Source organism: Ceratina calcarata, unplaced genomic scaffold (assembly GCF_001652005.2).
Source record: "Ceratina calcarata isolate Rehan_Ccalc_2016 unplaced genomic scaffold, ASM165200v1 scaffold9, whole genome shotgun sequence".
Taxonomy (NCBI): domain Eukaryota; kingdom Metazoa; phylum Arthropoda; class Insecta; order Hymenoptera; family Apidae; genus Ceratina; species Ceratina calcarata.
In genome coordinates, this window is record NW_017180367.1 from 1,099,718 (window position 1) to 1,126,641 (window position 26,924).

The 26,924-nt window shown below is 42.8% G+C and overlaps 1 protein-coding gene across 3 annotated transcripts in view; it reads left to right on the top strand.

Annotated features, from left to right (window-relative positions):
* The window catches only part of LOC108631391 (segmentation polarity homeobox protein engrailed), a 66,482-nt gene that overhangs the window by 32,572 nt on the left and 6,986 nt on the right, over positions 1-26,924 (top strand). For 2 of the 3 annotated variants that reach the window (XM_026818828.1, XM_026818829.1), the window contains exon 2: positions 26,769-26,774. The exons of the other annotated variant lie outside the window; for it this stretch is intronic. In XM_026818828.1, the coding sequence (XP_026674629.1) occupies positions 26,769-26,774 (6 nt within the window). The remainder of the gene's footprint in view (positions 1-26,768; positions 26,775-26,924) is intronic. 3 annotated transcript variants of the gene reach the window in all.

A 26,924-nucleotide genomic window follows, 5' to 3' on the forward strand; every position in this document is an offset into this window, starting at 1 on the left:
AAAGAGTCTGACGTTGATCGCGTGTCGTGTCATCATAGCGTACAGACCAGGACGGACGTGACGTGAGAATGCGTCGCGTCGTGGGCGTTCGCGGGAACGACGTCGTACCTATGGCCGACAAGTAGGTTTTCATCGCCGTTTAGAGACACTCCGAATTTTTCTCGGCCCGTTCACGACCGTGTCCGCATGAATAATTAAGAGCTGGGAATCCGCTTGACGCGGCAGCCGTATAAATCCGGTTTGCCCGTTAAAAACTGAAGGATGAGAAACGTTCGCGCAGCGGCGCGAAGACAAAGTATCCTCTGCTTTCGCGTTTTCCTGACGCGAACATTTCTCGAGGCCGCTTGCGCTTTCAGCTTCGTTTCTCGATCGAACTTTCGATTCACGCGTCTCTCGTTGCGTTGCGCGAAATGTCAGTTGCATCCGTTCCTGCGTGACCTTCTCGCGAATTGCGTAAACCAAGAAATTTATCGCCCGGCTGAAATCAAGTTGTCGCATTTCACTGGACAGTCTTCGACAGTAAATTAATGCATGAGCGATTCAACTGTTTTCCAGGGGAACGTTATAATTAGTTACAAGCATCGGAGAACAGACGAATTTTTAGATACTGAGTAAAAGGCGTAAGAACGTGATGACAGAAATGAATTCTTGTAATTTTTGGTAGACCGTCGAATAAAATCGGAATCAGATAACAGCGACGATGTAGGTATACGATGGCTCAACTTGTAATTAGTTAATTATTACTTATCGGCTTGTGTTTTTCATCGGTACTTATTAAAGCATTTATCCGAGGATACGATCGTAATTCATAAGAGGGTCTTCTTAGGGAACAAGTTCACCCAGACCTCATAGGGTGTGAAAGAGAAAAAAATGTCTGAGGCGGTCTTCTTCAAGAGTCGCGGGCGAAGCTGGCTCGAGACGCTTGCTCTCGCCTTGCCATTCGTCCGATCGTTCCGTTAATATCGCGAAATTAAAAGCCCATAATTTATGGGCCGTTTGAGGACCCGGTGCTATCCCTTGAATTATGGCTCCCTTAACTAGGCTTGAGTTACGACGAGCCACACTGGGATCCGTCCTCCTTCGACTCTTCTGCTCTTTGAGTCGTACCTCTCCTGCTTTCCTCTCCGTCCCTCCTTCTGTTGCGAATTCGAAGTTGCGCGCATCGTGCACTCCACCATTTTCAGCCACCTATTTCCGTCGTGGCACCTTGACTTCGGATACACCCAAGCGCCGCTCGCTGCTTTGAATCCTTCCACTCTTTTTCTCCGCCCGGTTTCTTTCACCTCGTTTTTTCCTCGCCGCCTCGCGACGGTCCCTTTATCGTTCGAGGAAATAAGCCAGCTTGATTTCTAAAGGTAGATTTACGGTCTCCTCTCTGCGAGCTGGATCGAATCCCCTACAGATCATCAGCTTCCACCGAGGGATATTTACGTCGTCCAAACTACCCCTAATAGGCAGCGAAAGACAATTTTACGCCAATTCTGATCCCCGTTTCACATCTAATCGTTCCAATCGATTCCTGTAAATCACCGTTTCCAAGATCATTCGAAGTCTCTAAAAGCCCAGTTCTTTCTTGCTACCGGAAGATCGTAAATTTCCAAGGTTCCATGACCACTCCCACGACCCTTCTTACTACGAGACAACCGATTCATGAAGAAGCGCAACAGCTTGACCGTGCTCCCTTTCCAGTCGCACCAGACCCATGAATTTATGGATTCGCTACTAAATGGAGCCTAATTATTGTGGACGATGAATCATAACCCCGTAAATATAATCTGAGGGGAAAATTGATTTTCTCTAGTCAAGTTTTTCCCTATGTTCAGGTTAACATGTGTTAAATGATCTTATTTTTATTATCCTAGTTCATCCTCCTGGGAACAGATATAAATATACGTCTTGTTTAGAGAGAAATGTTAGCTCATACAAAAGCACCTGTTTCGACAGGTCTGCCTCTTCGAGATCTCGATTAGGTAGCAATTCGCCTTAAGTGGCCCTGGATATTAGTGAGCTTGGAGATCGATTCCCTACTACTTAAACTAATCGGACGGGAATTGATCCAGCAGTGGTAAAAAGGACGTAGGAAAATTAAAAAAAAAAAAACACGTTTCCATATGTAAAGAGTTTACTTAACAGATGACCGGAAATATAATAATCACCGTCTTTTACTTAACAGGCACGAGCTATTTGTCGTTATTACGCGTTTTCTGCTTAAGAGAAAGTATATTACCGTGAAGCCCGCGTTGCTCATAATTAGTCCTCCCGTAGAAGGTTTCTTTTTTGCATTCCACCACGGTTAATGGCCATGCTAATAGAGCGTTTTGCTTCCCTCGCGTATCTCTCCACTCCATTTTCGTTCTTCCGTTGCGTACGAAACAAAATCGATGCGGTTTCAAGAAATACGCTCCTGCTTTGGATAATATCGCCCTTGTTTTCTAAGACTTCTCGAGGCGTGTTGCGCCAGTCGATCGATGATTACCGATATGGCCGGCTCTCGTGAATCAAGCACCTGTAGGTCAGAACCATTTGTGACCGATTTACACAACGCGCGCGGTAGAGGCACCGGCTCGTATCTTACAGTATGCCGGCAAACTGTGCCACGCTTTACTATTACATGAATACGCGAGTTTGCGGCCAGATTCATTGCACAGCGTCGAAGCATATATCCTCCGGACAAAGAACTTCTAATTCTTTGTCCTATTCCACCAGGGAAGTTAAATCATTGAAACGATAAAACTGTCGTCGACCTCAACTATGAAACTCGAACGGCAGTAAAATATAGTTGTCATCAGTTTTAAATTAACTATGCACGCGCTACAGCCTGAAGCAGATGTGTCCGAACTGTTTCGACGTGTCGATGTAAATGACGCGTTGACAATTAATTTACTGGAGAACGTTTTTCGAGTTCGAATTCGATTTCTCTAGCGTTCGCAACGTAACGATCCTGCAGCAGCATCCATGATCGTCTATTTGACCGGTTCTCATGAACCTAGCACGTGTATCACCTAGCCATTTATGCCCGTTTGTACACGGTGTACAACTGTAGACACGCGTGTCTTACGTGCGCGCCCGCGAAGGAAAACAAGGAAGAAGAAGGAAAGCGAAACATAGTGGTGGAACGGCAGAAAGAGAAAGGTAGATAGAAAGAGAGCGATCTGTACGTGCTCGCTGTCATACATTACAGTTAATTAAGTGTGTTTAATTAAACTCGTTGCTCCCCTTTCGTAGCCTGGCTCTTCTCGCCCGGCGAGAGAGATGCTCGACACTTCCTCGACATTCCTACTTATGGTTCCTACCACGTCTCTCCCATTTTCTCCTCGTTGCACCACGATCAACCAAGAAGTGTTAATGACTCTTCGAGTTTCGATTCCAAGTACGATTGGAATTTCCCTAGATAGGTTTACCATTAACGGACAAACGGTTGTCGCTTTACGGAACGAAGCAAAGAACGAGCCTATCATCGAGAATTCCTTCGTTGGTGAATATCCATGCTACCAACATTAACATAAAATTAACTTTTCCAGTCATACTCAGTCGCGCTCAATTTCCTTTCAAATAGGACCTTACACACTAATTCTTTAATCATGAATCTAATCCTCGCTCAGAGTATATAATAATAATTAAAATAACGTGTTTAATAATAAGTTCCTGTATTACAATAAGTACAGGATAAAGACACATGATGGAGAGTCTGATAAAAATATCCAAGTCACGTATAGGATGAACGGGAGATAGAGCAAATAAATTCTGCAGTTATAATGCCAATAAGGCGACGGATCCCGCAGTCAGCGGACCGATCCGCGAGCAACGAATTCCCGCGAAACCGATCCGCCGCGGGTTCTTAGAATTGAATTATATTGTCACTCGGTAGCGCGTCGCGATTAACAGTTAGCCGTTTTTCTGCCGGCTCTCCTTGAGTGTGCCCAGCATTCCTGAAGAAGCGGTATTGCACTGTCCGTCGATCGATATCCGCGGTACCGTGCCGCGTAGTTACTTGCAACGTCAACAATCGTTGGCGGAGACGCACGCGGAGGGAGAAGCGATTCTTAGGAGACGTAATGGCACCCGTTCCGTCGCGGCTGGGCAGGGAGAATGGGAACGAGGATGTGTAAAAGGCAATTGCCTTTCTTCACTTATGGCCCGACATAGCCGGGCGACTCGCATAACTTCGCCTGCGCACGGCCGCTGCCGCGTCTTTCACAACGTTAATGCGTGCGTGCCCGCGTATGTATGCGCGCTCCTTCACCCCTTCGTCCAGCCAGCGACAATTTCACGGGGATAATTATAAAATACGTTACGCCGTGAGCCTCTCTTTGTACGCTATCCTCGATGTACTAAATAAATCCGAGTTTCAGAGTGCGGGATTACCGCGCGCCACGAATCCCCGGCTCGGCTAAGCGAAGTGAGTTATCACGGAGAGAACTCGGGCTCTTTCTGCCAAGACTTTGCGATTACATGTTTTCATTCTTTCTCGACTAATGAAAGGTGTTTAAGTGAAATTGGCTTTTGGTACAATGTTGCAAGAATAGAAATTCCACGCAGTTTGTTGCTATATAAGGGACTAAACGATTGTTTCTACGTAAAGTTAGTTAGGATTTTCTTCCGCTTACTCTTTGCGGTACTACTGCTCACCTTTTTATCCGAATTGCTATTTGGATTTCTTACTAACAAGTTACAAGGTAATTTCTAATACTTTCACGTAGCCAAAGTTGTTTCTAAAGCAAGTAAACTTATGAAGTGAGAACTGGTCGATTTACTAATTATGAAAATTATCTTTGATCGTGATGATTTAGAGACGCTCCAGTTACTCATTTTAATGATCAAATCGATTTTCTTCAAGGAGTATTCATTGCTTCAGGGAATGCCTTTAGAAAGTTGTAAAAATTTCTTCTACTTTCCGATATTGAAAAAGTTGATCAGCCACCCGTGTGTTTCGATCACAATAATGTTGCATGCGACGAAGTCAACTATGTACGGTTTCGTGCTGTGCTTAATTGCGTGTCGGCTAATTACACCGCTGTCTTTAAAGTTTTTTTATCCCTCTCCAAAGGAGTTCAAAACCAGATCGCATTCTGAATTTGAACTCGAAAGTTCGAGGTGACCAAAATTGCCACGGTTCGTATTTTGTAGAAGAAGAACGTGATTCATTAGAATAATTCTAAAAATATTTACCGAACGTGAAGGAGAAACGTTAGCGAAATTTAGTAGCCTTACGAAAAGGTTGGTAAGGCGACCCGCGACCGATGGGCAGGTTAATCATCATTAAGGTAGAAAGCTGGTAGCTCCTGCGGGCCACCCTGAGGATCCTGAGTAACGATCGCACCAGTGCACATCGCATTCAAGTTCGCATAAACATGTCGAACGCGTTCTATTCCCTTCGCGATTACAAAACATCGTTCCTCCTATCCCCGTAAGATTCTATAGAAATCGTTCTCGCTATCAGGAATAACGATTCCCACGAATTGAAATTAGCATCTCTATAATTGAATGAAAAATGAAAAGCTCGACTGGCTTCGAAACCTGTTGGTTGCAAATCAAGACGTTACGGAGCCGAGCGAGCGAGTTAAATTTATTCGTCGCCGCGTCGATCAAAAGCAAGACGGACGGTATAGATGAAAGAAAAAAAAAATCATATTGGCCGATTCTCGATTCATATGGGCCGTCGCAACGATCGGGCCACCAAGACGAAAGGATCACGGCACCCTCGTGATTTCATCGACGCGGGTTAAAAAAGTGGCGTCGACGCTGACGAGTCAATTCATCTCGTTCTACTGACCTCAGACGCTGGGTGACGTCATTGACGGTGTCCGAGCAGTCCTGATCTATTCGAGGCAACGCGATCAGTTGGTTAGATCCTGAGTGAGTCACGTCAGGAGCCTCGTAATTTCTTTCCAGTTCGAGATAATTCATTCCCTGCACCGTTCAGCGATCCATTCTTTTATCAGAACGGAATACCTCGATGCTCGGTGATCAACGATCGCCTTGATCGCTTGATACTACCAGTCAACGATAAATTTCCACGAGGTCGGACGTCGAACAAAGAATTATACACCTTCCTGAAATGTCTCACAGAATTCCTTTTACACCTGAATAAAAAACAAACATTTCATATTAAAAGCATATCCAATTCTAGTTATAGTGCAGAACAGGATGATAAACCTCAATGAAAACTGAACGAAGCTTAACGAAGCGATTGACCCGTTGAACACAACGAATTCCTTGCGAGAGGACGAGCAGCGTGCAGGAAAACGAAAATCGAGCACGGAGCGTGTCAGAGGAAAGAATAAAACGAGAATAATAGTTTGGTGTTGCCCGGCAGTTCCTCTCGCGGCGTCCGTATCGAATGCTAATTAAACGGGTGTCGACTGTATCAAAATACCTAACGGCTGGGCCAGCCGTGGTGGACGTTACAGGCCGATCGGTAGAGGAGGGCCACGGTATAGTTTTCGGGGAGCCATGGAGCCTAATGTATGCCAGTGGGCTAGCACGGTGGTCTCGCGGCACCGTGTGGGTGGTCCACGTTCTCTTGCCAAGGCACTCCCCTATGCTACAGGCACTGCTATGTGCACTATATACCCTTTCTCTGTTGCCCGCGTTGTCTTTCTCCCGTTCTTTTCCCTCTATTCGTCATAGCGCCTTCGTCTTTAGAATTCCACCAAATTTCCGCTCTTAACCGTCCTCGCTCACTTTGACGAGATTATCTTTGAGCCGGGCCAGTAAACGAGCTCGATTGTCGCTCGTCTCTTCTTTTAAACATAATAAAACTCAGTTACCGTGGGAAAGGTAGCAACGATAAAAAGAATCGGAGTCTAACAATTAAATTGAATTGAGAAGAATAAACGAATAGGAGTGAACATAATTTATTGCTACGTTTCAAACAACTAAACAGTCTCATCGTTTAATTAAATCCTTGATGGAATATCAGAGGTGCTCGTCGAACGCACAGTGTATTTCTTAACGAACGCTTCATTGCGCCGGATCGCACGTGTGCGAACGCGTTAAGCGCGCGCTAAAGGCGAGCGGACTCGATCGTACGCGGCCCTTTACTTACCACCGGTGAACGACATGCTTACTCGCCTACCGTGTACTTTACTCCGAACGGAGGAACACATGGAGAGAAGAAAGGAGGGGTTGCAGAGGAGGTGGAGGCGCACGTGTGGTCAGCGACGTATCGCTCAATTGAGCGAACGCTCTGAAACCGGTCCCCAAGTTTCGGACCAGCAAGACGACAGCCGAGTGTCACGCCGTTGCTGCGGCTGCTGCTTTGACTAATTTGCTGGTCTTCGCTTGATCCTAACCTAAGCAGCTTATTTCATCTCATTTTCCAATATATTTGAGGAAATTGTCAAATTTTAATGCTTCTTTCTTCGTCTGGCTGAACTTGAAATGGTGAAGAATCTGTCTGACTGAAATCTCATTCTGCTTGTCTCGCGTATCGCCGTGCAGCCTCTCGATGAATCGGCAATATGGAGCGGACTAATGGAAATGGCTAAGAATAGCGTGCGGAGTGAGGAAAGAAAAATTAGCGGCGCAAGGCAGAAAGACGATGTGCGAAACGGTAAGAATAGTTTCGCGTGTGTAGGTCGTGGGTAGGAAAAGAAAGGAAGTGAAACGAGAGGAGGAAGAAGAGAAAAGGAAGGGAGGAGAAGAGAGATAACTGGGCTGGGTTTTATTAATACGCTTGAGGACAAATTAGCCAGTTGATTGCACGATTTAATTATAACCGTCTCCCTCGGTCTCTCTCAGACTGCCTCAGAATCGCCGCTTGTAATGAACAGAGAGATTCGAGAGGAGCGAGCGAGACGGAAGACGTGCTCGCTGAGGCCCTGTCGAGCCACGGTATTAAAACGTCGACTTCTTTATTAACGGAACCACGGACGCGTTCTTCCTTCCTCCTTTTCTTCCGTGCACGCGTGAACGAAAGTATCTACACGCTCGTCTGTGCTATCATCCCATCCGACCGTAAAATGACGAAACGATGGACCTCCAGTAAGAGGCGGCGATCTAATTTTCAGAGATCCGAGATAGGCCACGGGATCGTTTATCTTTGACTCGGTTCGCGACAAAATTTTTAAACAGCGAGATAAGGGAGGAAGGTCTCGCAAAAATTGTCCGGCACGATCTTGATAAAAAAGCTGCAGGTACAGTCGGAGTGATCTTTGACGTGCGCTTGTTCCTCCAGGACCCGGTGGTCCTTCGAATGCGAAGATCGCACGGCCGAGATACCGAATAAAAAAAGGACATGGCGAAATGAAAATGTCGAACAGAATCCGTCGAGCTACCAACCGTTGTTCGACGATAATGGTCAAGCGGGCAGATTTCTTTTTCTCCTTTCCGAAATAGACACGCTCGGCCACGTTGAAACTCGGCGATCCGTATTCGCGTTTCTGTTTGCCGAGCGGAGAGAAAACATCGTGGAGGGCACTCGATGGTAAAGGTCCCACTAGAAACCTTTCGTGGAGAACAAGTTCGTCCGGACGGTTCGTGTTACTCCTTTTTCAGGACTATACATAGTCACTATTCATCGTTCGTATAACCCACGGACCTACACGGTGGGAGCCGTGCCTCGTAATGAAGACGTTTCTCTAGGTTAGGGGAAGTTTGACGTTTTTATGGGTCAGCCTTGACTCCTCTTTTTTTCGATTTCATCTCTCTCTCTCTCTCTCTCTCTCTAGCTCTCTCGCCGTTTCTCTTCGCGGCGCTCGAGCAGCAGCGGCAGCTATTTCTCATCGTATCTACCGCTTCTTTCCTCTTCCATAGATCTCTCACGTTCCCCGAAGGACCGGGCTAAGCCGGCCAGCTCCGTTATTGACGGGTGTATCATCTCACTAATTCCGTAATAGGAGGATTTTCGGCTTTAATTTTCGAAGTTAAAGACCGACGCTGCAGCTCGTGGTGCATCGACCCTGAAGATGCATCCTCCAAGTATGCAACAGGGACAAATCGTCTCTCTCGCGCAGGAACCTCTGAATAATTTCTTCAGATCTCGCGTATTACATTCTGCAATATCGAACATGTAAAATAAGTCTTCAACGATTTCCTTTTTGTCGACTTATTTGTAACGCGATCAGACTACGTCGTTAACCTCAGCCTAATCTTCTCACTTAAGCGTGGACACGATAATGCCACGTTCGTATGAAGCAACTCTCTTTTCTAGTGCAAATCGTAATTTTGCGCGCATCAGCGCATTTCTTCTTCTTCAGTAAGAAAAACCGCGGTGATGAGTGTGCATCGTTTAATCGATGCTAGCAGGCTATGCCTATCTAAAGCGCACCGCTCTTTTCCATTTCTCTTAACGAGATCCAGGGGAAACTGTACCGTCTCGAGTACTTTGATCTTTGATTAAGCGCTAAGGTATGCGCCAATAAGCGCAGCGGAAATTTTCGTCGAACATCCAGGTTTCGTTCAAGCGTACAGTTCCGCCTCGGAATCCCGGATAATTGATACGTTAAACAGATTAAAAGGATGCTGTAGAGGATGATCACGCAAGTAATTACTGGTAACATTCCTAAGTAATGCACCTACACTTGGTCGGTCTGCAATTAAATGTTAATGTCCGTGGATCATACAGACTGCATCAGTGGGTGAAGTTCGACGGTGATTTATGCGATCTGTTATGAATCAAGTCCTTCGTTCGGCGCACATATGTGTAAATATAGGGAAAAAGTCAATTAAGGCATAATTTTAATCCCTTGTACTTCTTTTGAATTTATTATTAACGGACCGGTGTTTGTACAAGAATGAATGATTTCTTTAGAAAAAGTTTATAAATATGAATAATTAATACAAGTATCAATTATGTAACAGTGACGATAAATTTGCTTTCGCTCTCTAGTAATCTCAGTCTATGACTCTACTGCTTAGAGACTTATTGAAGACTAAATTCAACGTTCTCGCTAACGTCTTCTGCCGAACCGGTGCGCAGGATAGTAGAGGATAGTATCAGCTTCGGACGCTTTCTCTCTCGCTTCACACTCACACATACGTATGTACATTTCATTTGCTACGCATTCTCTAGATACAGAAACTATTTCCAACAATTTCCGATTGTTAAGTAGCAATACTAATGATCTCGAACTTGTCTCATGCGAAGATCGAAATGATAATAAATGAATTGCTATCATTCAATCACACCTCAGTTGGTAAAAATTTTTTTTCCCAACTCATTATTTACACGGATACAGTTACCATTAGTACGATAAAACGATTAATCCTGCTTTTTACATTTAATTAGTTCGAGACAGTATTTTTTATACTTCGTTTCAGTTTGATAAATACATGATTCTTAGAGTCTGTTTAAGAATTAATTGAACGCATTATTCATTTGAAAAAATGATCGCTAATCGATCTTATTGACAGTCATGAGAATGTCGATAATTAACTCGCTGACGAGTGACAGTGATATATCACGTAACGAGGTAGAAGTACCGAACGACGGATACAATGTTTCACGAGGTTAAACAGATTCAATCCGATTCATAGAATTAGCGATGACGAGGCTTAATTCGTGACCAATGCGAATCGCTTTACTCGTGTTGTGTGCGCTACAGTTTACGGTAGAGTAATCCCTAGATCGCGGTTGTCGATCGCGGACTCGCAATGCCTCTTACCTTGCGTTAATGTTGCAACGCGGCATGAAAGAAAAATCGTGTCGTTACCCGCGTGTCAGAGCTTTCCGATTTAATGAAAATCGTTCTGTTTAACCCGTTCGATGCTCATTAATTCCGATTCATTAGTAACTTTATCCAGGCAGTTTCGGTGAAACAAAGTACACGCGAAGGTGTCGAAACCGCGAAAATCGAGAACGTTCTCGGGCCTGAAATAAAACGATCCACTTGGCCTGGTCGATGACGGTGGTCCTCGAGATACAAAGGCTGGTCGTTTAAAGGACGCTCATTTTATTGGTGTCGCGCGATCGAAACAGGTCCTTAAAGTACTCGGCTGCTTTGTTCGTTAGCGTGGCGCCCACAAGGTTGGAGTGGGCCTCTCGCCGATGCGAAGGGAGACGAACAAAAAGAGATCGCAGGAGATCGCGGAAAGAGAGAAGTATCGAATGAAACCGCGATTGCTTCACACAGATCACGCGTCGTTCGACACGTTCTAAATGCAGTTACACCTCCTCGGTCACGTCAGTCGTATCCATTTGAACGTAAAATTTCGTAACGCTTTTAAATCCATCCGCATAACGGATTGGTCGGGTACCTCGGCTGGTACGACCGAGAGGCCACTTTGAAAGCCACCGCGATCCATGCAAATCAAGGAGTAGCCGTCTCTGGACGAAAATTACGAGACGGGTTCACCACCGGAGCCAGCCCTCAGCTTCCACGTATCCATTGCGTCATATATCCGGCGAGCCGGATTTTTCCGAGGCGCGGAGGTGAGCGCGCAAGTCTAATAAACCGAAAGATAAAGAGGGAGATAAATACAACGGCTAGGGGGGACTTAACTCAAATTTCGCCGAGTCCGAAACCGTGCGCAACCCTCCCGCGGAAGCAGTTTTATGGAGATTGCATTCCACCAGTCGTGGAAGATATTATTAAGAGGTCGAGAGTGGCCCCTGAGAGCTCAGTCCTCTTCTCGTTCAGTCGAGCTACAGGGATGGAGAACCAAAGGGAGGGACAAGGATCGTTTCCTCAAGAGTCGAACAGGTCAGGAGAGTTATTCGTCTGGCGGTGAACCAACGCGACGTCCTCTTCCCCTTACGACGACAGCTTCTTTCGGCTTCGCTCGTCGTTCCCTGTGCTCGTTTGTACCTTTACGAGGTACATACTTTGTTGTATATCAGAGACACAACTCTTGGAACGGGGAGTCGACCTCTGCGCGGGTCACCGTCCACGAAACCCTCCGCACTCGTATTCCCGCGAAAAGAATTTATTTCGTTGCGCGGCTGCGGTCCTGTCAACTCGACCGGACCCCGAGGACGTCTTAACTTCGACACGTCATTCGCCGGCCTCCTCTCTTGTTTGTTCTCGTCGACGACTTAAGAGGAGAGGCTACCGTTCGTGGCTACTGTCGCATGAATTTACGTTGCACTCGACGTGCCGCCGCTTCGAAGATGAGAAACGTGTACCACGGGCCACGATAAATACACCGATTATGCGTTAAAATACAGTTACCGGCATTCTTCAGCATTCCTCAATTGGAAGGCAAATCTTCGTTTCGAGATCGTGATTTCTAGACACGACCAAGAGGGCGAAATCTCTAATGGATTTGGTGCGTTGCAACGCAGCCATAAAAGTCTCTGCCTTCTTTACTGTAGCAAATTCTTCGAGGCGTCCCGCGGCCGTAGGAACCCCGAAATTCCATGAGAATTCCAGCCACGATCGGTCACCTAACACTCGGCTAATCCTTCAGCGTTGGAGTGCGATCGACGAAAGAAGATTAGGACGGTGGCTACGTTTCAAATTCGGGGCTACCGAATATGATATTTCTCCTCCGTACATTCTCGAATTATCTCCTCTCGTAAGAGGATTCCTTACACTTTTATTTTACCCAAAACACAGTATCATAAAACAAGCTCAATCTGCGTCTCTAGAAACAAGATTTACTATACAGATAATAGAGCATGTAGGTAATTACACACGTACTTTACTACTTTGATTTATATTTTGTCACGTAAATACAAACTAATAAATCAAAGTGGTCATTGATCGTGATAAAGTTATAGACGTATTACGTCTTTCATAATTACTAGCTCGTACGTAGAATAAGTGTCCTGCAGTGTTGCATAATCTAGAAAGAAGTAACAGATCATTTTTTCGAAAATGTGATAAGAATAAAAAAATAATAAACGAAATGAAGACAAGTGGAGAAAAGCAAAGGGCAGTGACTGGTAGCGGAGAAAACTCATTTGCGTGGCAGCATGCGTGTGGTACCAAGCGGCGCGTGTGGCGCCGTGCGTTTGTGCGTTCATGCGTATCTCTGCTCGTGTAACCGAGGCTGCTCCAATTTTAAGCCCGAGCCGCACATACTGCATTTCCGTCGACACGCAATATAATGTTATGCGGCATGCGAAGTCCGCGCGAATGCTCTTTCGCGTGCCGATGTCACTATTCAGCGTACTGCCGTACGCTTAAACGAGACCCGGCTTCAATCTCAAATTGCTGTTATTACGCCGGCAGGTTTTCTAGGCTATTTTTTTTCTCGAACGTCGACCCATTCACGTTCGGTGACATTACAGATTAATTTGTAACGTAAGCCTGGGATTAAATTACGAGCAGTTTATTAAATAGAATCGTTCAGGGATAATGACAACCTCGTATGCAAGGCTTTTAAACTCACTGTGTGTTTGGGAAAGCTATCGATTCCTAGAAGAATAAATTATCGTAATAATGACTAACTACTTCTTTTACATTAAGCTACACTTTATTACAGAATTAGTAGAATTATAAATCAACTCATTTAGTAGGCAATATTTAGATACGAAATCTGAATATTTATTTTTGTATTCATAGAACCGAAATTCTGCTTTTCGTCAGGAACGCCTAAGATTTTAACATCTACAAAGAAGACTTCGCGAACGTTTAACAATAAATCTTGCAGGGTGGCGTCTGTTTTACGGTGCGTGTCGGTCTGTGCTCTCACTTCAACCGAGTTCATTTTCCCTCCTGCCGACGTTCCAACCAGCAATCGTCGTCGCGGCGCTGCGTATATTAAATTCACCGTGGCCTCATATGAACCACGAAATTAAGCGATTTCGCGGGAGCACGTGGAGCGAGAGCGGTAACGTGCCTCAATTAAGCGAACACCGCCGGGATTATTAATTCCGGATTAATTCGCCGCGACACCGTATAACATTTCCGCCTCGGTCCCCAAAGGGAAACCGGAACGACACGGCCAGACGCTGTCCGTCTTTCTATTTTAACCCCCTGTAGGAAATTCGAATAAGCTGTTATGCTCTCGTAAGAGAAGTTGCGACAAATTGATAAAACGGTGTTGGGAAAACTACTAGTCTAGTGCGTATGAAACATTTCACGCGAACTAAAATTTGTAATAAATAATGCAATTTTATTAGAAATCGTAACATTATTAATTAGTGTAATAATTGCAATCTTCGTTGATTTTATACTATGAAACTTGAAACGATATTTCGCGTAGTTAATAATTATTCTCTTCTTAGGATCGATTTAAAAGTTTATAGACAGAGTGTTTAATTCGGATACGATGTATGTAATCCCTCCCAATTAATGAGTCGTAAAAGTTAATAGGATATTGGAATAGTAGATAGTGTTTAAATGGGCGATTCTCTGGAGAAACTTACAAGCTCGTAGCTTACAATAAGGTCTTTCATTTCACAAATAACCTCTCGATTTTATATTCAGAAAGCAAATATCCTAATCGTCGCAATTAGTTTTCGCGCGAGTCGTTTGAAAAGCGTTTATCCGCGGTCCCAGATTGAACGTTACGATCACAATATATTTCGTTGTTCGTCCCACGAGAAAGGGAAAGGGGACCGTTCTGAAAAGTCGAGTCGAAATGAAGATGCTCGGGCATCGAGACAGAGAGAAGCAGAAAGAGAGAGCGAGAGGATTCTCTCCGGGTTGGAGGCAAAAAAAGTCAGCTCGATGCAAGTGTGCCCTGTAACAGGAATAAAGATGATATATAGGCAACCGTTATTGCTTTCCTTTTTATTCGAGGGGCCGACAGTAGCCTGACTGTCAGATGTTGTGGTCCTCGTTGCAGGGGACATTATTTGATAGCGGATCCACGGGGAACGGTGTTGGTGGTCCAACTCAGCCGAGTCGAAACAATGAATTTACTTCATAAATCTCAATTCAGCCCGGGTCCACCGGCCAATTAAACTTAATCTCACCGACCACCGCCGTGGGGCCATTTGCCTAAGACGTATCAACGTTAATGCGTAGGGGAATCCTACGTCTCGATATGCGGCTATAATTGCCGTTTCCGACAAACAGCTGACGTCGATTTCATCGATTCCTTAATTGTATATCTTACAGCGGGACGGCAAAAACGTATCCAAAGTATCTTACCGAATTGACGATCTAAGAACATATGCACTCCGTTGATAACTATCAGGTACGTGGGGTGCATATGGATACTTATGCAAATTAAGTTAGATAGAGATGTTTTGGTTATCACAAAAAAAGGTATTATTCTCCGTGACACGCAACGTTATTTAACGTTCTCGACCCAGTTTACGACTAATTAACTCGGTTGAAATTGCTCGGAAGGACGCCTCGAAGTTGATTATCGTGTTCGGACAACCTTTTACAGATGTATACACGTGCGTTCACGAGGTGTCCGATGACGCCGGCTCGTGGTGCACAACCGGATGGCAAAACGTTTCGTAATTGCTGCTCGCTTTTGGAAGCGGTTTCGCGACCGAAAAGTCGTCGGATCGCTCGCGCGAGCATAATCCGCTCTCGGAAGAACAGTCGCTTCTCGGAAACTTCTTTCTCGGAACCTCGCTCCCATAGAAACCGCTCCCGCACTCGCGAATCGTGGGACTTCGTCGCCCGTCACCGATGCGGAAACATAAAAATCACACATGCAGCTCGTCGCGAACTTTCTTTGCTCAGCATGACTTCTCGCATGGATCCTAATTAAACAATCTTGCATTGTTCAAATTTTTTATATTTGGGATCGAGAAATGAATTTACTGATAGTATGTGTAGTATATTAATACAATGTTTAAAGGAAAATGTATTTTTGCTCCACTAGAGGCGAATAGTTGGCACAGAAGTGGTATGCACTTCCGGAGTATTCGGAATGCATTCCATGAATTCGAGCAAATATTGGAGTGTGCAATAAAAGAAGAAACGTCCGAATGGTGCAACATAATTCGTGTGACTGAGATTCATGAAGGAAAATCGCGACAGTTGCTCGAGGCTAGTAAGGATAATTAATAGCTTAATTTCAACCTATCAGGAAGTCATTTCTCACGTGACCGCTGCGCCGGGTGCTCGCGTCTAAACCTCGGCAACTGTCCACATCACCTGCTTTCTAAAAGATGCGCAAGTGTCTCTTCAGACTTGTTCAATTTCCAGTATTTACCTTATCACTGAACAGTAGATTTTTATGCAATATAACATTTGTGTATTCTAATCACTGTACTCATATTAAGTTGTTCGCAGTCTTCCCATTGTCACTATTAAATCTTAATCTTATAATAATTATATAATTTAGTATTTAACTGTTTGTTGTTTGGTGTATGCATAAGAAAATGATCAATAATAGTAGATATGAATCGATGGTAATAAATGTTAATCATAGAGATTATCGGATTAGGAAAAATTAGTCTGGGATTGTCTAATCAAGTCGCAGAATTCTTCAGCTACGGCGGTGCTTTTGGCAGACAACGAAATTGAGATGTATCGTCGAAATCTGGTGCGGGTAATTTGCATCCGTCGCGACGCCTACGCCGTTTTCCGCCTCCGCGTTGAGGCCCACCCGTCTGCCGCGGCTCGCAACACACCCATTCGTAGCCTATTCGATTGTTCAGCACGCTCTTAGAAATCACGAGAAATCGAGCCTTGAATAAAATCGAGCCCGACGATTTTCGCCTACTAAATCGTTCCTCCGTTTAGAGGACCATATATAACGCGCGATATCGACTAATTGCTCATATCCTGTATAATGACTTTCACATTCGATTGTTTATTAAATAGCGAAGCGCATACATTTTTATCAATGGAATTAGCCGCCCACTGAATCAATCTAGTAAACTATTCTCCCTTCGTAATATCGTGCTTAATGTATGGTCGCATTGTTTGAAATAAACCGGTAGAATATTACAACCGGAAACTTCAACGAGTTCCGGTTTCAAGAGTCATCGTCCAATTCGTGGCCGTGATTTTCGTAGATAGAGCACGTGTCGTGGATCACGATTTAATGGGACGATCAGCGTGATGCCCGTTGACGGATTTAAGAGCGGACGAATTTAGAGGGTACCGCGTGCACTACGTCATCCTCCGGTTTTTATTCTGACTTCTATCTGCATCGCTTTGTCACCTATCATTGCGTGACATTGTCAAAGTACAAATACTTTTTTAAGAATGCAAGTGGTATAAGTCATAGTTTTGAAACAATTGAGATACTGACATTTTTGTTACACGTCGACTTCAGTAAATATCTCTTCCCTTTATCCAAACTGTAACTCTTTTCTCGAAACTTTAAAAGTGTGACGAATACAAGTGAAATCTAAATTCGGGGAACCTCGTCTCCTATTCATTATTCAATTAGTCCCGGTTTGAGTTAATTAAGATAGAATTTAATTACTTACTTTTCCCCGAGGTTTCAGAATTAAGAAGAAATTAATGAATGAGGTAATTATCGTCTCTATCTTACCTAGAATTGGTTTTAAACATTTCCACATCAAATTAGAGTTTCTCTAATGTACATGTAAATGTGAAGCGAATTGCAATTAATTAATTAGAGAGATTAATTCGTGAGATGTTGTCGAATGTGTGATATAGAATTTTACTATTAACGTAGAGTGATTTGTTTGTTGACTCAGAGAATAAGCGCGAGGCAACGTATGCAAATATGCCTACTTCTTCGCAGTAGCCAGGCAAATAAAAGTCCGGCGAAGTGTTACATCATTCCGAATGAGAGTTTCGTAAAATGATGATTGATGCGTCGCGGTAATCTCTTCCACGGCGATGCGAAAGATAGCGTTTCCATGTAAATGCGGTTCATGCAAATTGACTTGGTATAACTCGTAGTCGAGTATCACGATTCGATGACAGAAAGGAAGCAAAGAGAATCGACGTGTTCTCTTCCGGTGAATCATCAACATTTCAAAATGAAGACTCCTTACATACTTCAACAATTAACATATCTAGAATTTAATCATCATTCTGCAATCCAGTATAATTTTCTCGTTATAAGTAATATATGATACGTATTGAGGAAAAACAGTTAAGCTATTATAGTTTTTATGCATACATGAATACATGATGAATCAATAAGAATTATTATTTAAAAATGCATCGCTTTGTCACCTATCATTGCGTGACATTGTCAAAGTACAAATACTTTTTTAAGAATGCAAGTGGTATAAGTCATAGTTTTGAAACAATTGAGATACTGACATTTTTGTTACACGTCGACTTCAGTAAATATCTCTTCCCTTTATCCAAACTGTAACTCTTTTCTCGAAACTTTAAAAGTGTGACGAATACAAGTGAAATCTAAATTCGGGGAACCTCGTCTCCTATTCATTATTCAATTAGTCCCGGTTTGAGTTAATTAAGATAGAATTTAATTACTTACTTTTCCCCGAGGTTTCAGAATTAAGAAGAAATTAATGAATGAGGTAATTATCGTCTCTATCTTACCTAGAATTGGTTTTAAACATTTCCACATCAAATTAGAGTTTCTCTAATGTACATGTAAATGTGAAGCGAATTGCAATTAATTAATTAGAGAGATTAATTCGTGAGATGTTGTCGAATGTGTGATATAGAATTTTACTATTAACGTAGAGTGATTTGTTTGTTGACTCAGAGAATAAGCGCGAGGCAACGTATGCAAATATGCCTACTTCTTCGCAGTAGCCAGGCAAATAAAAGTCCGGCGAAGTGTTACATCATTCCGAATGAGAGTTTCGTAAAATGATGATTGATGCGTCGCGGTAATCTCTTCCACGGCGATGCGAAAGATAGCGTTTCCATGTAAATGCGGTTCATGCAAATTGACTTGGTATAACTCGTAGTCGAGTATCACGATTCGATGACAGAAAGGAAGCAAAGAGAATCGACGTGTTCTCTTCCGGTGAATCATCAACATTTCAAAATGAAGACTCCTTACATACTTCAACAATTAACATATCTAGAATTTAATCATCATTCTGCAATCCAGTATAATTTTCTCGTTATAAGTAATATATGATACGTATTGAGGAAAAACAGTTAAGCTATTATAGTTTTTATGCATACATGAATACATGATGAATCAATAAGAATTATTATTTAAAATAACATGATATTTATTTATTTGATTGAATTACTTGATAAAAATGAATAAAACAAGAATTCATTAGTTGAATAAACTGCTTAAAATGAAAATTCATGTAAAACATTTCCCAATGAAATAATCATTTTATATGACTCATTTCGTATATCGAAATATTTATAACTTTAAGAGTAATCGAATTTCATGAATGTAATTGTACCAATTTGAATTTGGATGAAATGATGGGGAGTACCTAGGGTCGGCCGATTCTACACACGGATATGTGCCCGGCAATCCCCATACGTTATATTAACACATTAGGTTCGTTCGCGTGTCAAAATCCAGTAAGCCGTAAGTAACAATAAGGGAAGGGCTTCGTGGACTCTCTCTCTCGAGATGAGGATCAAGGGAGTGGAGTTCTTTGAGGGTGAGGTCCCGAACTCCCAACATGATACAAGCGTGTACACCGTCCTCTGTTCCTGACTCCATCGTATCGTTGAATGACGCGCGTCACGCTATACAACCACTTTTCCTTTCGAGATCTGTTGTACCCACTTGTGAGATTAGGTGTTAGGGTTACCTGAAAACCATTCATAACGTTTCCGTTAATATTATTTATAATTAAACCGTAGCTTTCATACTGAACATTTATTTATAATAATTTAAAAACTTGCTTCTCTTTCGTTATTTACGAATTGTATTCACACTTGATATTTTATAGTATATTTTGTGCATATTTTTACTGATTCCCACAATAACTTAAACGTCGTTTTTAATAATCTGAACTTTTAAGACCGGTGTTTATCATCATATTGATTATTTCTGCAACTGTATTTTGATGAATGAAGGAGCTATTAGCATAGAACAGTTTGAATCGCACGAAGAGTTTTATATTATATACGTGTCTATTATAGAATGGTTTCGTTCTGCTTGAGGGAACGCGTTTCGGAGCAAAGAACTCGGTAGTTATTGTGTGTTCCGTGTTTTGAGGTACACCCAATGCAGCCGGCTAATGCACCTGCCACTGATCTTAAGAATCATTCACCCTTCGCGATTTTGCATTCACCATAGTTATACTTCAACTTTTTCACCTATCGTGTATACTTATTAAAAAAATAGTGAAAAGAGAATAGATAAATTTTCTAAAAGTCTAAAAAATTGTAAAAGAGCACGTATAAAATTTGTTCGAATAATTCTACGGACACTCCACCTTCCTAATGTTAATTTCTATGTACGAACGATAGAATAAAACGGTAGTTGAGAACCACTTTGACCACACGCACACTCCTCGGTGGCTCCAATTAAGCGGGCAACATTAATTTCAACCACCCGGTCCGACCCCGCGGTTATCTGCTTCTCTCGTGCACCCGCCGTTTAGTCTACCCTCTCCTTGTCTCCTTATTTGCTTCTCTTTCCTTCATAGCCTCGTCTCCTCGTTCCACCATTGCCCACCGTTCGCTTCAGCTCTTCTCTCTTCCGCACGCATACACGCAGGCACGTAGCTAGACTTGCTCACCGTCGAACACGAATTTTTGTCCTTATTAATAAGCGATAGTTCAATGCGATATTGTTGCGTAATCTCCGCGCTTCGTAGCCTGACGCAGTGGTATTCATCGTTGTCGGTCAGACACGAGAAAATTGAATTTTTATCAGTTTCATTAAGTTTATCATACAAGTCTGTTTAAAAGGAGCGAATTATTTGCTGCACAATTCAGTACAATCATTGTTTGTTACATGACAAAAAGTGATTGGGTTAACTTCGCAGGCATTGTACCCTTTCGTCAATTTGTTTCCTGAACTTTCTCACCTGACCAAGTTTGATGGTACGCTATCGCTGGAAACTCCTGGAAAGAAAGGCAAATTGTTCCGGTACGTGGAGCAGAAAAAAAAAGTTGTCGCGATGCCCCTTTCCAGGTGTGCCTTCCTCGCGCTCGAGGATCGCTTGTTGTTTCAATGAAACTTCTATACTTATCCATCGGTTAAAACGAAAGTCTCGTATATATTTGTTTCCATTCTCGCGTTCCCCTCCGTCACGTCTCATTCCGGAGTTACGCTTCCTTTTTTAATGCGGACCTTCAGTCCCTGTTCTCGTTTTCCCCTCACTGCTGGCTAATACCCCGCGATTTTCAGCTCCGCTAATTCATCTCAGTCGCACCGAGCTTCTGTACACAACAGCCGAAGTGGTTTACTCTGCTGAGATCGACTTCCTCGCCACACGTTTCGAGAAACGCAACTATCCCGTACTTACAGCTATAACGGAGGGCGTAAGATGTTGTGTCGACGGAAGAGTGGTTGACGATGATATTTTCGAAGTTGTCACGCGCTTTCAAAGTGAGATGAAGACGAAGTATGTCTTCATGCCGTTGCCAGCGACTTCCTGCTCACCTCTTGAAATATTCTCCAGAAGTTTGCGCACGTATTCCTTTTGATGGTGACAGAAATGACAATTTGATTTATTCGCACGAACGTTCGCGAAAATTATGGGAGGAGGAAACGTCAAAACGTGAATGCCACGTTGAACACCGAGATAGGATGACGTTCCTAATGCGAGGCCGAGGAATTGGAACAGTCGCACTGCCTAATGAGATACTAATTGCACCGCATTCCCATAGTATTGGCCCGACGCCGGATCAGATAAGTCGATCCCTGGCCAAGGGAAAGCGAAACGCGTACGAAATGTATTCGTGAGGTTCGACGAAAATGCTGCGAGCACTGGAGAGAGTCGACTAGTGTCTAAAAGATCTATCGATCCAGCGTTATAGACAGCCCGTGAAATCGAGACATGTACACTGTAATTATTTCAGACAGGAATAACGAATGCGCGTATATCCTATGTTTGTTCTTTGTCTGACTTATACTGAACTGTGTCACTTGAAACTATGTATCCCTGGAAAGTAGACCAATCAATGGACTATCCTAGTAGTCAGACGTTATAAATATTTCACTAACTAGACGAATTTCATCTTCTGTCTTTGTACACTTTCGACCCTCCTAACCACTGCATATCAACAGAAGCAAAATAACTTTTTATAACATTTTTATTACACGTTATCGCTTATCACGTTACAGCGGCGGCGCTAAGCTGAGTGACCTTATTAGAAACAGGAGTAACGAACGATTTTCGTGATTCATGCTTTCCTCGGCACGTGATCCATTTAAGCGGGCGTGATTTTGAGGGATCAACGCGCGGAAACCCCGTCTGCGTCCTCGCAACAGTTTCGCTTGTCTGTAATTACGTGGCCGGTTTGATGAGCCCGGAGATGGTTTCGCACGATTCTTCCGAACGTTTTCATTAAAACGTCTGCGCGCAGCCGGAGCGCAGCGTAACGGCGGCGTTTCGCGAAACGGACGTGATTTATCGCGCCGCACGGAAATCGCCGTTCCTATTAGCGAGACCGGTTAATTAGTAATAATAGACGTTCGATGCCCCTACATGTTTTCAAATTGCAACGAAATTTGCATTTGTCGAACAGCTTGATTGTCCATCGCATCGACAGGCTCGGATCTGACGACCGAGTAGTCAGAGTCCAAAATAATCCTGGCATTCATTGCAGTCACTCTGTTTCTCCTAGACGGTAGGCGTTCTTCGATATTACAATCTATTGCATCTGGATGCCTTAATCGTTAGTAAAAAAGTCTAATGCCAGACATGATTTATTAGAAAAATTTTCTCATAACGTAGTCGTGAAAACGCAAGTTAAAAAGTGGGAAAATAGTACAAGTTGACAACTAGTCACGATTTGCAACTGCGAACGTGCTTGGACGTGTGTTACAGTGTCAGAAGTGAATGCGTCGCATTATAAGGCAGCAGCGTCAACGAAGACGAGCCAGTTAATTGATTTGTCTACGATCAGGCTCGCGGAATTCGATTTATCAATTTACGACGAGCGTTGCATAATTTTATGCCAGTCAATTATGGTAATAACCATTTTTAACTCATTTCCTATGCAGCTACTTGTGATCGTGGCGTTAGCCCGCATAAATGAATCATTACCGCGGTTGTTAAATCTCGTCGATACGTTAAGAAGCTGCAAGTAATTATAATCACTGATAGGAAATAATAGTGTCCTGTCTTTTGTGTGGAATTTTCCAATTCTCTTAAACTCTACGTTGTGCACAGCTCTAATTTATTCCTACTTTCAATTTGAAAATTATGAAGTATGATACATACATACGTACATGTATACATATTTGCATATGTATGTGATCTTGATCTTATCATCGGATACACGTGTAAACGGATAGGAGAGGAGGGACCTTTTTAACCGATCATTAAACTGCATCGAATTCAAAATGTCATCGAACGTTTGCTCGAGGCTAGTTGAAACCGGCGATTTCATGGATGAACACCGGCCTTAAAAGTTGAGATTATTGAAAACGACGTTTACGTTATCGTGGGAACGGCTATCAGGCGAACGAACAGTTATTCATAGCTCGCGGAGAGCTGTAATCGGTTATCGATGATGGTTATTAATATCTTGGTTGGATAACTCGAATTGCCCGATCGTCGATATTGGCACGGTATGCAGTGTGATTTAGAAACCGCCGTGCCCTAAGATTGGTACAGGTACCGTTCAAAGAAATGATCGATCGCGTAAGTAAAACAATACAAGAATTTTGATAATCGACGTTCCTCTCGGTTGAGGAACAATACAACAGAGAATAACGGCAGTTATGTATAAACGCCCATAGCCCTCCTCATCTCTTAAAAAGGTAATTTCACAAACATTAATCTTATTTTTAATGTCCTTAAAAGGATGCACCTTAATATTTGTATTCAGACACGTTGTTTGCGGAGATCGAGAGATAGTTTCTTTATATGGAAAATGTTTTTTTGGGTGTGGAAATTCATAGTTAAGTAGAAATTTCATAAGGGGAAGACAATAAGTATAATTTTTGTAAAGTTGTTAGACAGGCGAGTTGGAGATTAGATTGCATAGTCTGTTTTGGCGAAGAATTAGGCAGCGTGAGAGTCAGAAAAAGTAATTAAAGATATAAAAATATGATTAGTACGATGTCAGTATAAGTCATCAAGAATGATATGAATGGGAATAAGAAAGTACTAAAAGTAAGTACTGAGTACTACTTGAATACTTCACCAAGCTGTTGAGAACACACGTTTCGTCAGCTGGTATCCTCTGAGTGAACGATCAGATCGGGGCCAGATAAGAAGCAACCAGATCGATATTGTAACGATCAGCGATCCTACGCGATAACATCGCGATTTAACGTAATAATTAATAACAACAATGACTCCGCGAATTCGGTCGTTCGTTGCGACTCGAACAATGAATGTAGAACATCGGATACATAACGCCAGTGAATTATACTCGCTTCGAGTACGGAGTAACCGTTTGTCTCGTATCTCTGTTATCTCGCCACTGGAGCGATGAATATCAGTAGCTGGTGACGAAAGATCAATGGTTTGAATGGCACGAACGCTGGGCCAATAGATTTCAATGATATCCATCTATTTTTAACACTTCTTCAAATGCATCATTCAAACAACACCGTGAACACATTCATACCAGTCAGTTTCAAGAATTCATTCATTTCGCAAAATAGATTTCCAGTAATCGCGAGATCTGAACTTATAAAACAAGATTCTTTAATTAGAATGAGAATGAGCTAAGCCGATTTTTCTTAATAGACTCACGTTAAAGTCAGAACGGAAGGCGATTTTCCCACGATCAACTTATGACTTCTCAACCAAATAATTCTAAACCTCGTAGACATTTATAGGGGTATAATATTAACACTCACATATATAACATCTAAAATTCGCACGAATTTCAATTAAGTTCACGTTTAATTATATAGCATTTTAAACTCGTACGTATTTCAATTAAGCCCGCGTTTAATTAAACTTTCTCAAAATCGAATGTATCGTACGAGATCGTGAACGTGAGGAGGTGATGAAAATGAATGGACCGAGGCGATGGCAGCGAAAGAACCGGCTTTGTGGCAGTATCAGAACCAGAAACGAAGTTATTAATCGTCTCTTCGAGCAATATATTATATTCGCGAATTTCCATTTCTCATTATTCTCAACACGCGTCGCGTCGCCGGCCATCTGTCCACGTTCAAACAGCGAAATCATTCGCGAATCGAATCGAGCATAGCCTAACATTTTCGCACAGTTGCCCTGCAGATGAAATTGACAGTTTCGTACTTTCTGAATTATATGATATCGTCTAGAAAATGGCAAATGAGATGAATCAAGCGAAACAAAATGATATTTAAATGTCGTAGTGATAAATGACTTCTATTAGAATGATGCATATAAAATGTCGTTTTTCTTTCTTGAAGTTTAAATTTACGGTCGAAAATCATTTATGAAGTTATAACTTATTAACGACTAAATTAAATTGAAAAATCGTATGTGAATAGGAATTATAGTGACTCGCTCTACTTTCTGTACTATGTATTCACGCATACTACAAGATTCTTCTAGCAGATACAGAGCAGACTATAAAGAGCAGATATAGAGTTTTTAGAAATATTACTTCAACAGTTATTAATGCGTTATAATAGTTAATTCGATACAATCAATTTATACTTAAAATACAATTATATGAAAGCGAATAAAAATAAATTGGATAATACAACGAATGATGCGCTGAAAGCAATAGCGAAGGATTTATAGTTTCTAGGAATCATAATCCTTAATACATCTGGGATAATGAAAAATTGTCTGAATCGAATACACGATATTCTTCAGAAGTCACATTTTTTGCAGTATCTTGAAGTATGCGTTTCATATCCATCAATTTCAATTAAAGTAATATAATGGAATAATGAACATTAAAAACTACGAGAACGTGTGCAGAAAGCGAGCAAGCGTTTACACGTGTATCCAGTTTAGAAACTTATCGAATTCGTTTGTCCGGCAGGACACGGCGTGATTGGCCGGGATAAAACTATCGTCGTAGAAAGGTAGCAGAAGTGAGAGAAGCAGTACCGCGCCTTAATGGAAACGAATTAACGATCCGTGGAAACGTAAAACGCAGTCACGTACTCGTGGGTAACGATCGTCGAGCGACTAATCAATGGTCATTATTTATGGTTATGGGCATAGCTCGGCGGCGCTGGCCACTTTTCGTACGATTCCGCGGGTCCCGGGCACCCGGGGACACCTTAACGAGTGGCCTGGAAAAATGTGAGCGGCCGACCGGTGTCGCACTCCGCCACCGGAATGAAATCAGCGTTGATTCGCCCGATCTATGCTCTGCGTCTGTCCCGCGATTCGCCGTCCCACGTTCTCCGTCCCACGGTCAATTCGTGCAGCGTGCGATTCGCTCGATCGCGTTATTATCGTCATTCGCCTGTGGTTTCGGAACGCGACGACTTTTTCTCGGGTGATCTCGGCACGATTGATGCGGTCGAGTCGAAGAAAAAGGGACACCGGACTTCTTTTCACACGCCGCGAACTTTGATTTATCATTCCGTCCGTTCTTTGTAAGCAACTTGACTTTTTAGTTGCTAATCGATCGTTCTTTGACTGTGCTTCTTTTTTCTGTCTCTCCCGCTATTCGCCACCGAATGGAGCGTTTAATAGAGAGCGCGATCGAAAGCCGTGGAATTCGATTCGTCTCGTTTCCAATTGACGCGAACGAACGGAAGGAATCGAAGCGGATTGGCGAACGATCGTAAATCATTATCATCGTTCCATTAATTGACGTCACAGGTGATAAGAGGGACGTGATAAAAACCCTGCATTCCTTTCCCTCGCGTTTCAACCCGCGGCAAGCGAAACGACGCGGGCACGCGAATAATGGATAATTGATTATTATTAATGAAATGGCTGCCAACGATCATACTTTTTTAACCGGTGTTTTTTCTTTTTTTGTTCTCAGGACGAAGTAAGTAACGAGCCACGACAGTTAGAGGCTGAGTGCTATAGGACGATTATCACGTGAAAACCGCATCGGACAAACGTGAGCTTATTTGATGCAAGTTTGTACCACTAACTTGCGTGATCTTATTTCAACTTATTACATTTTTAATTAAAT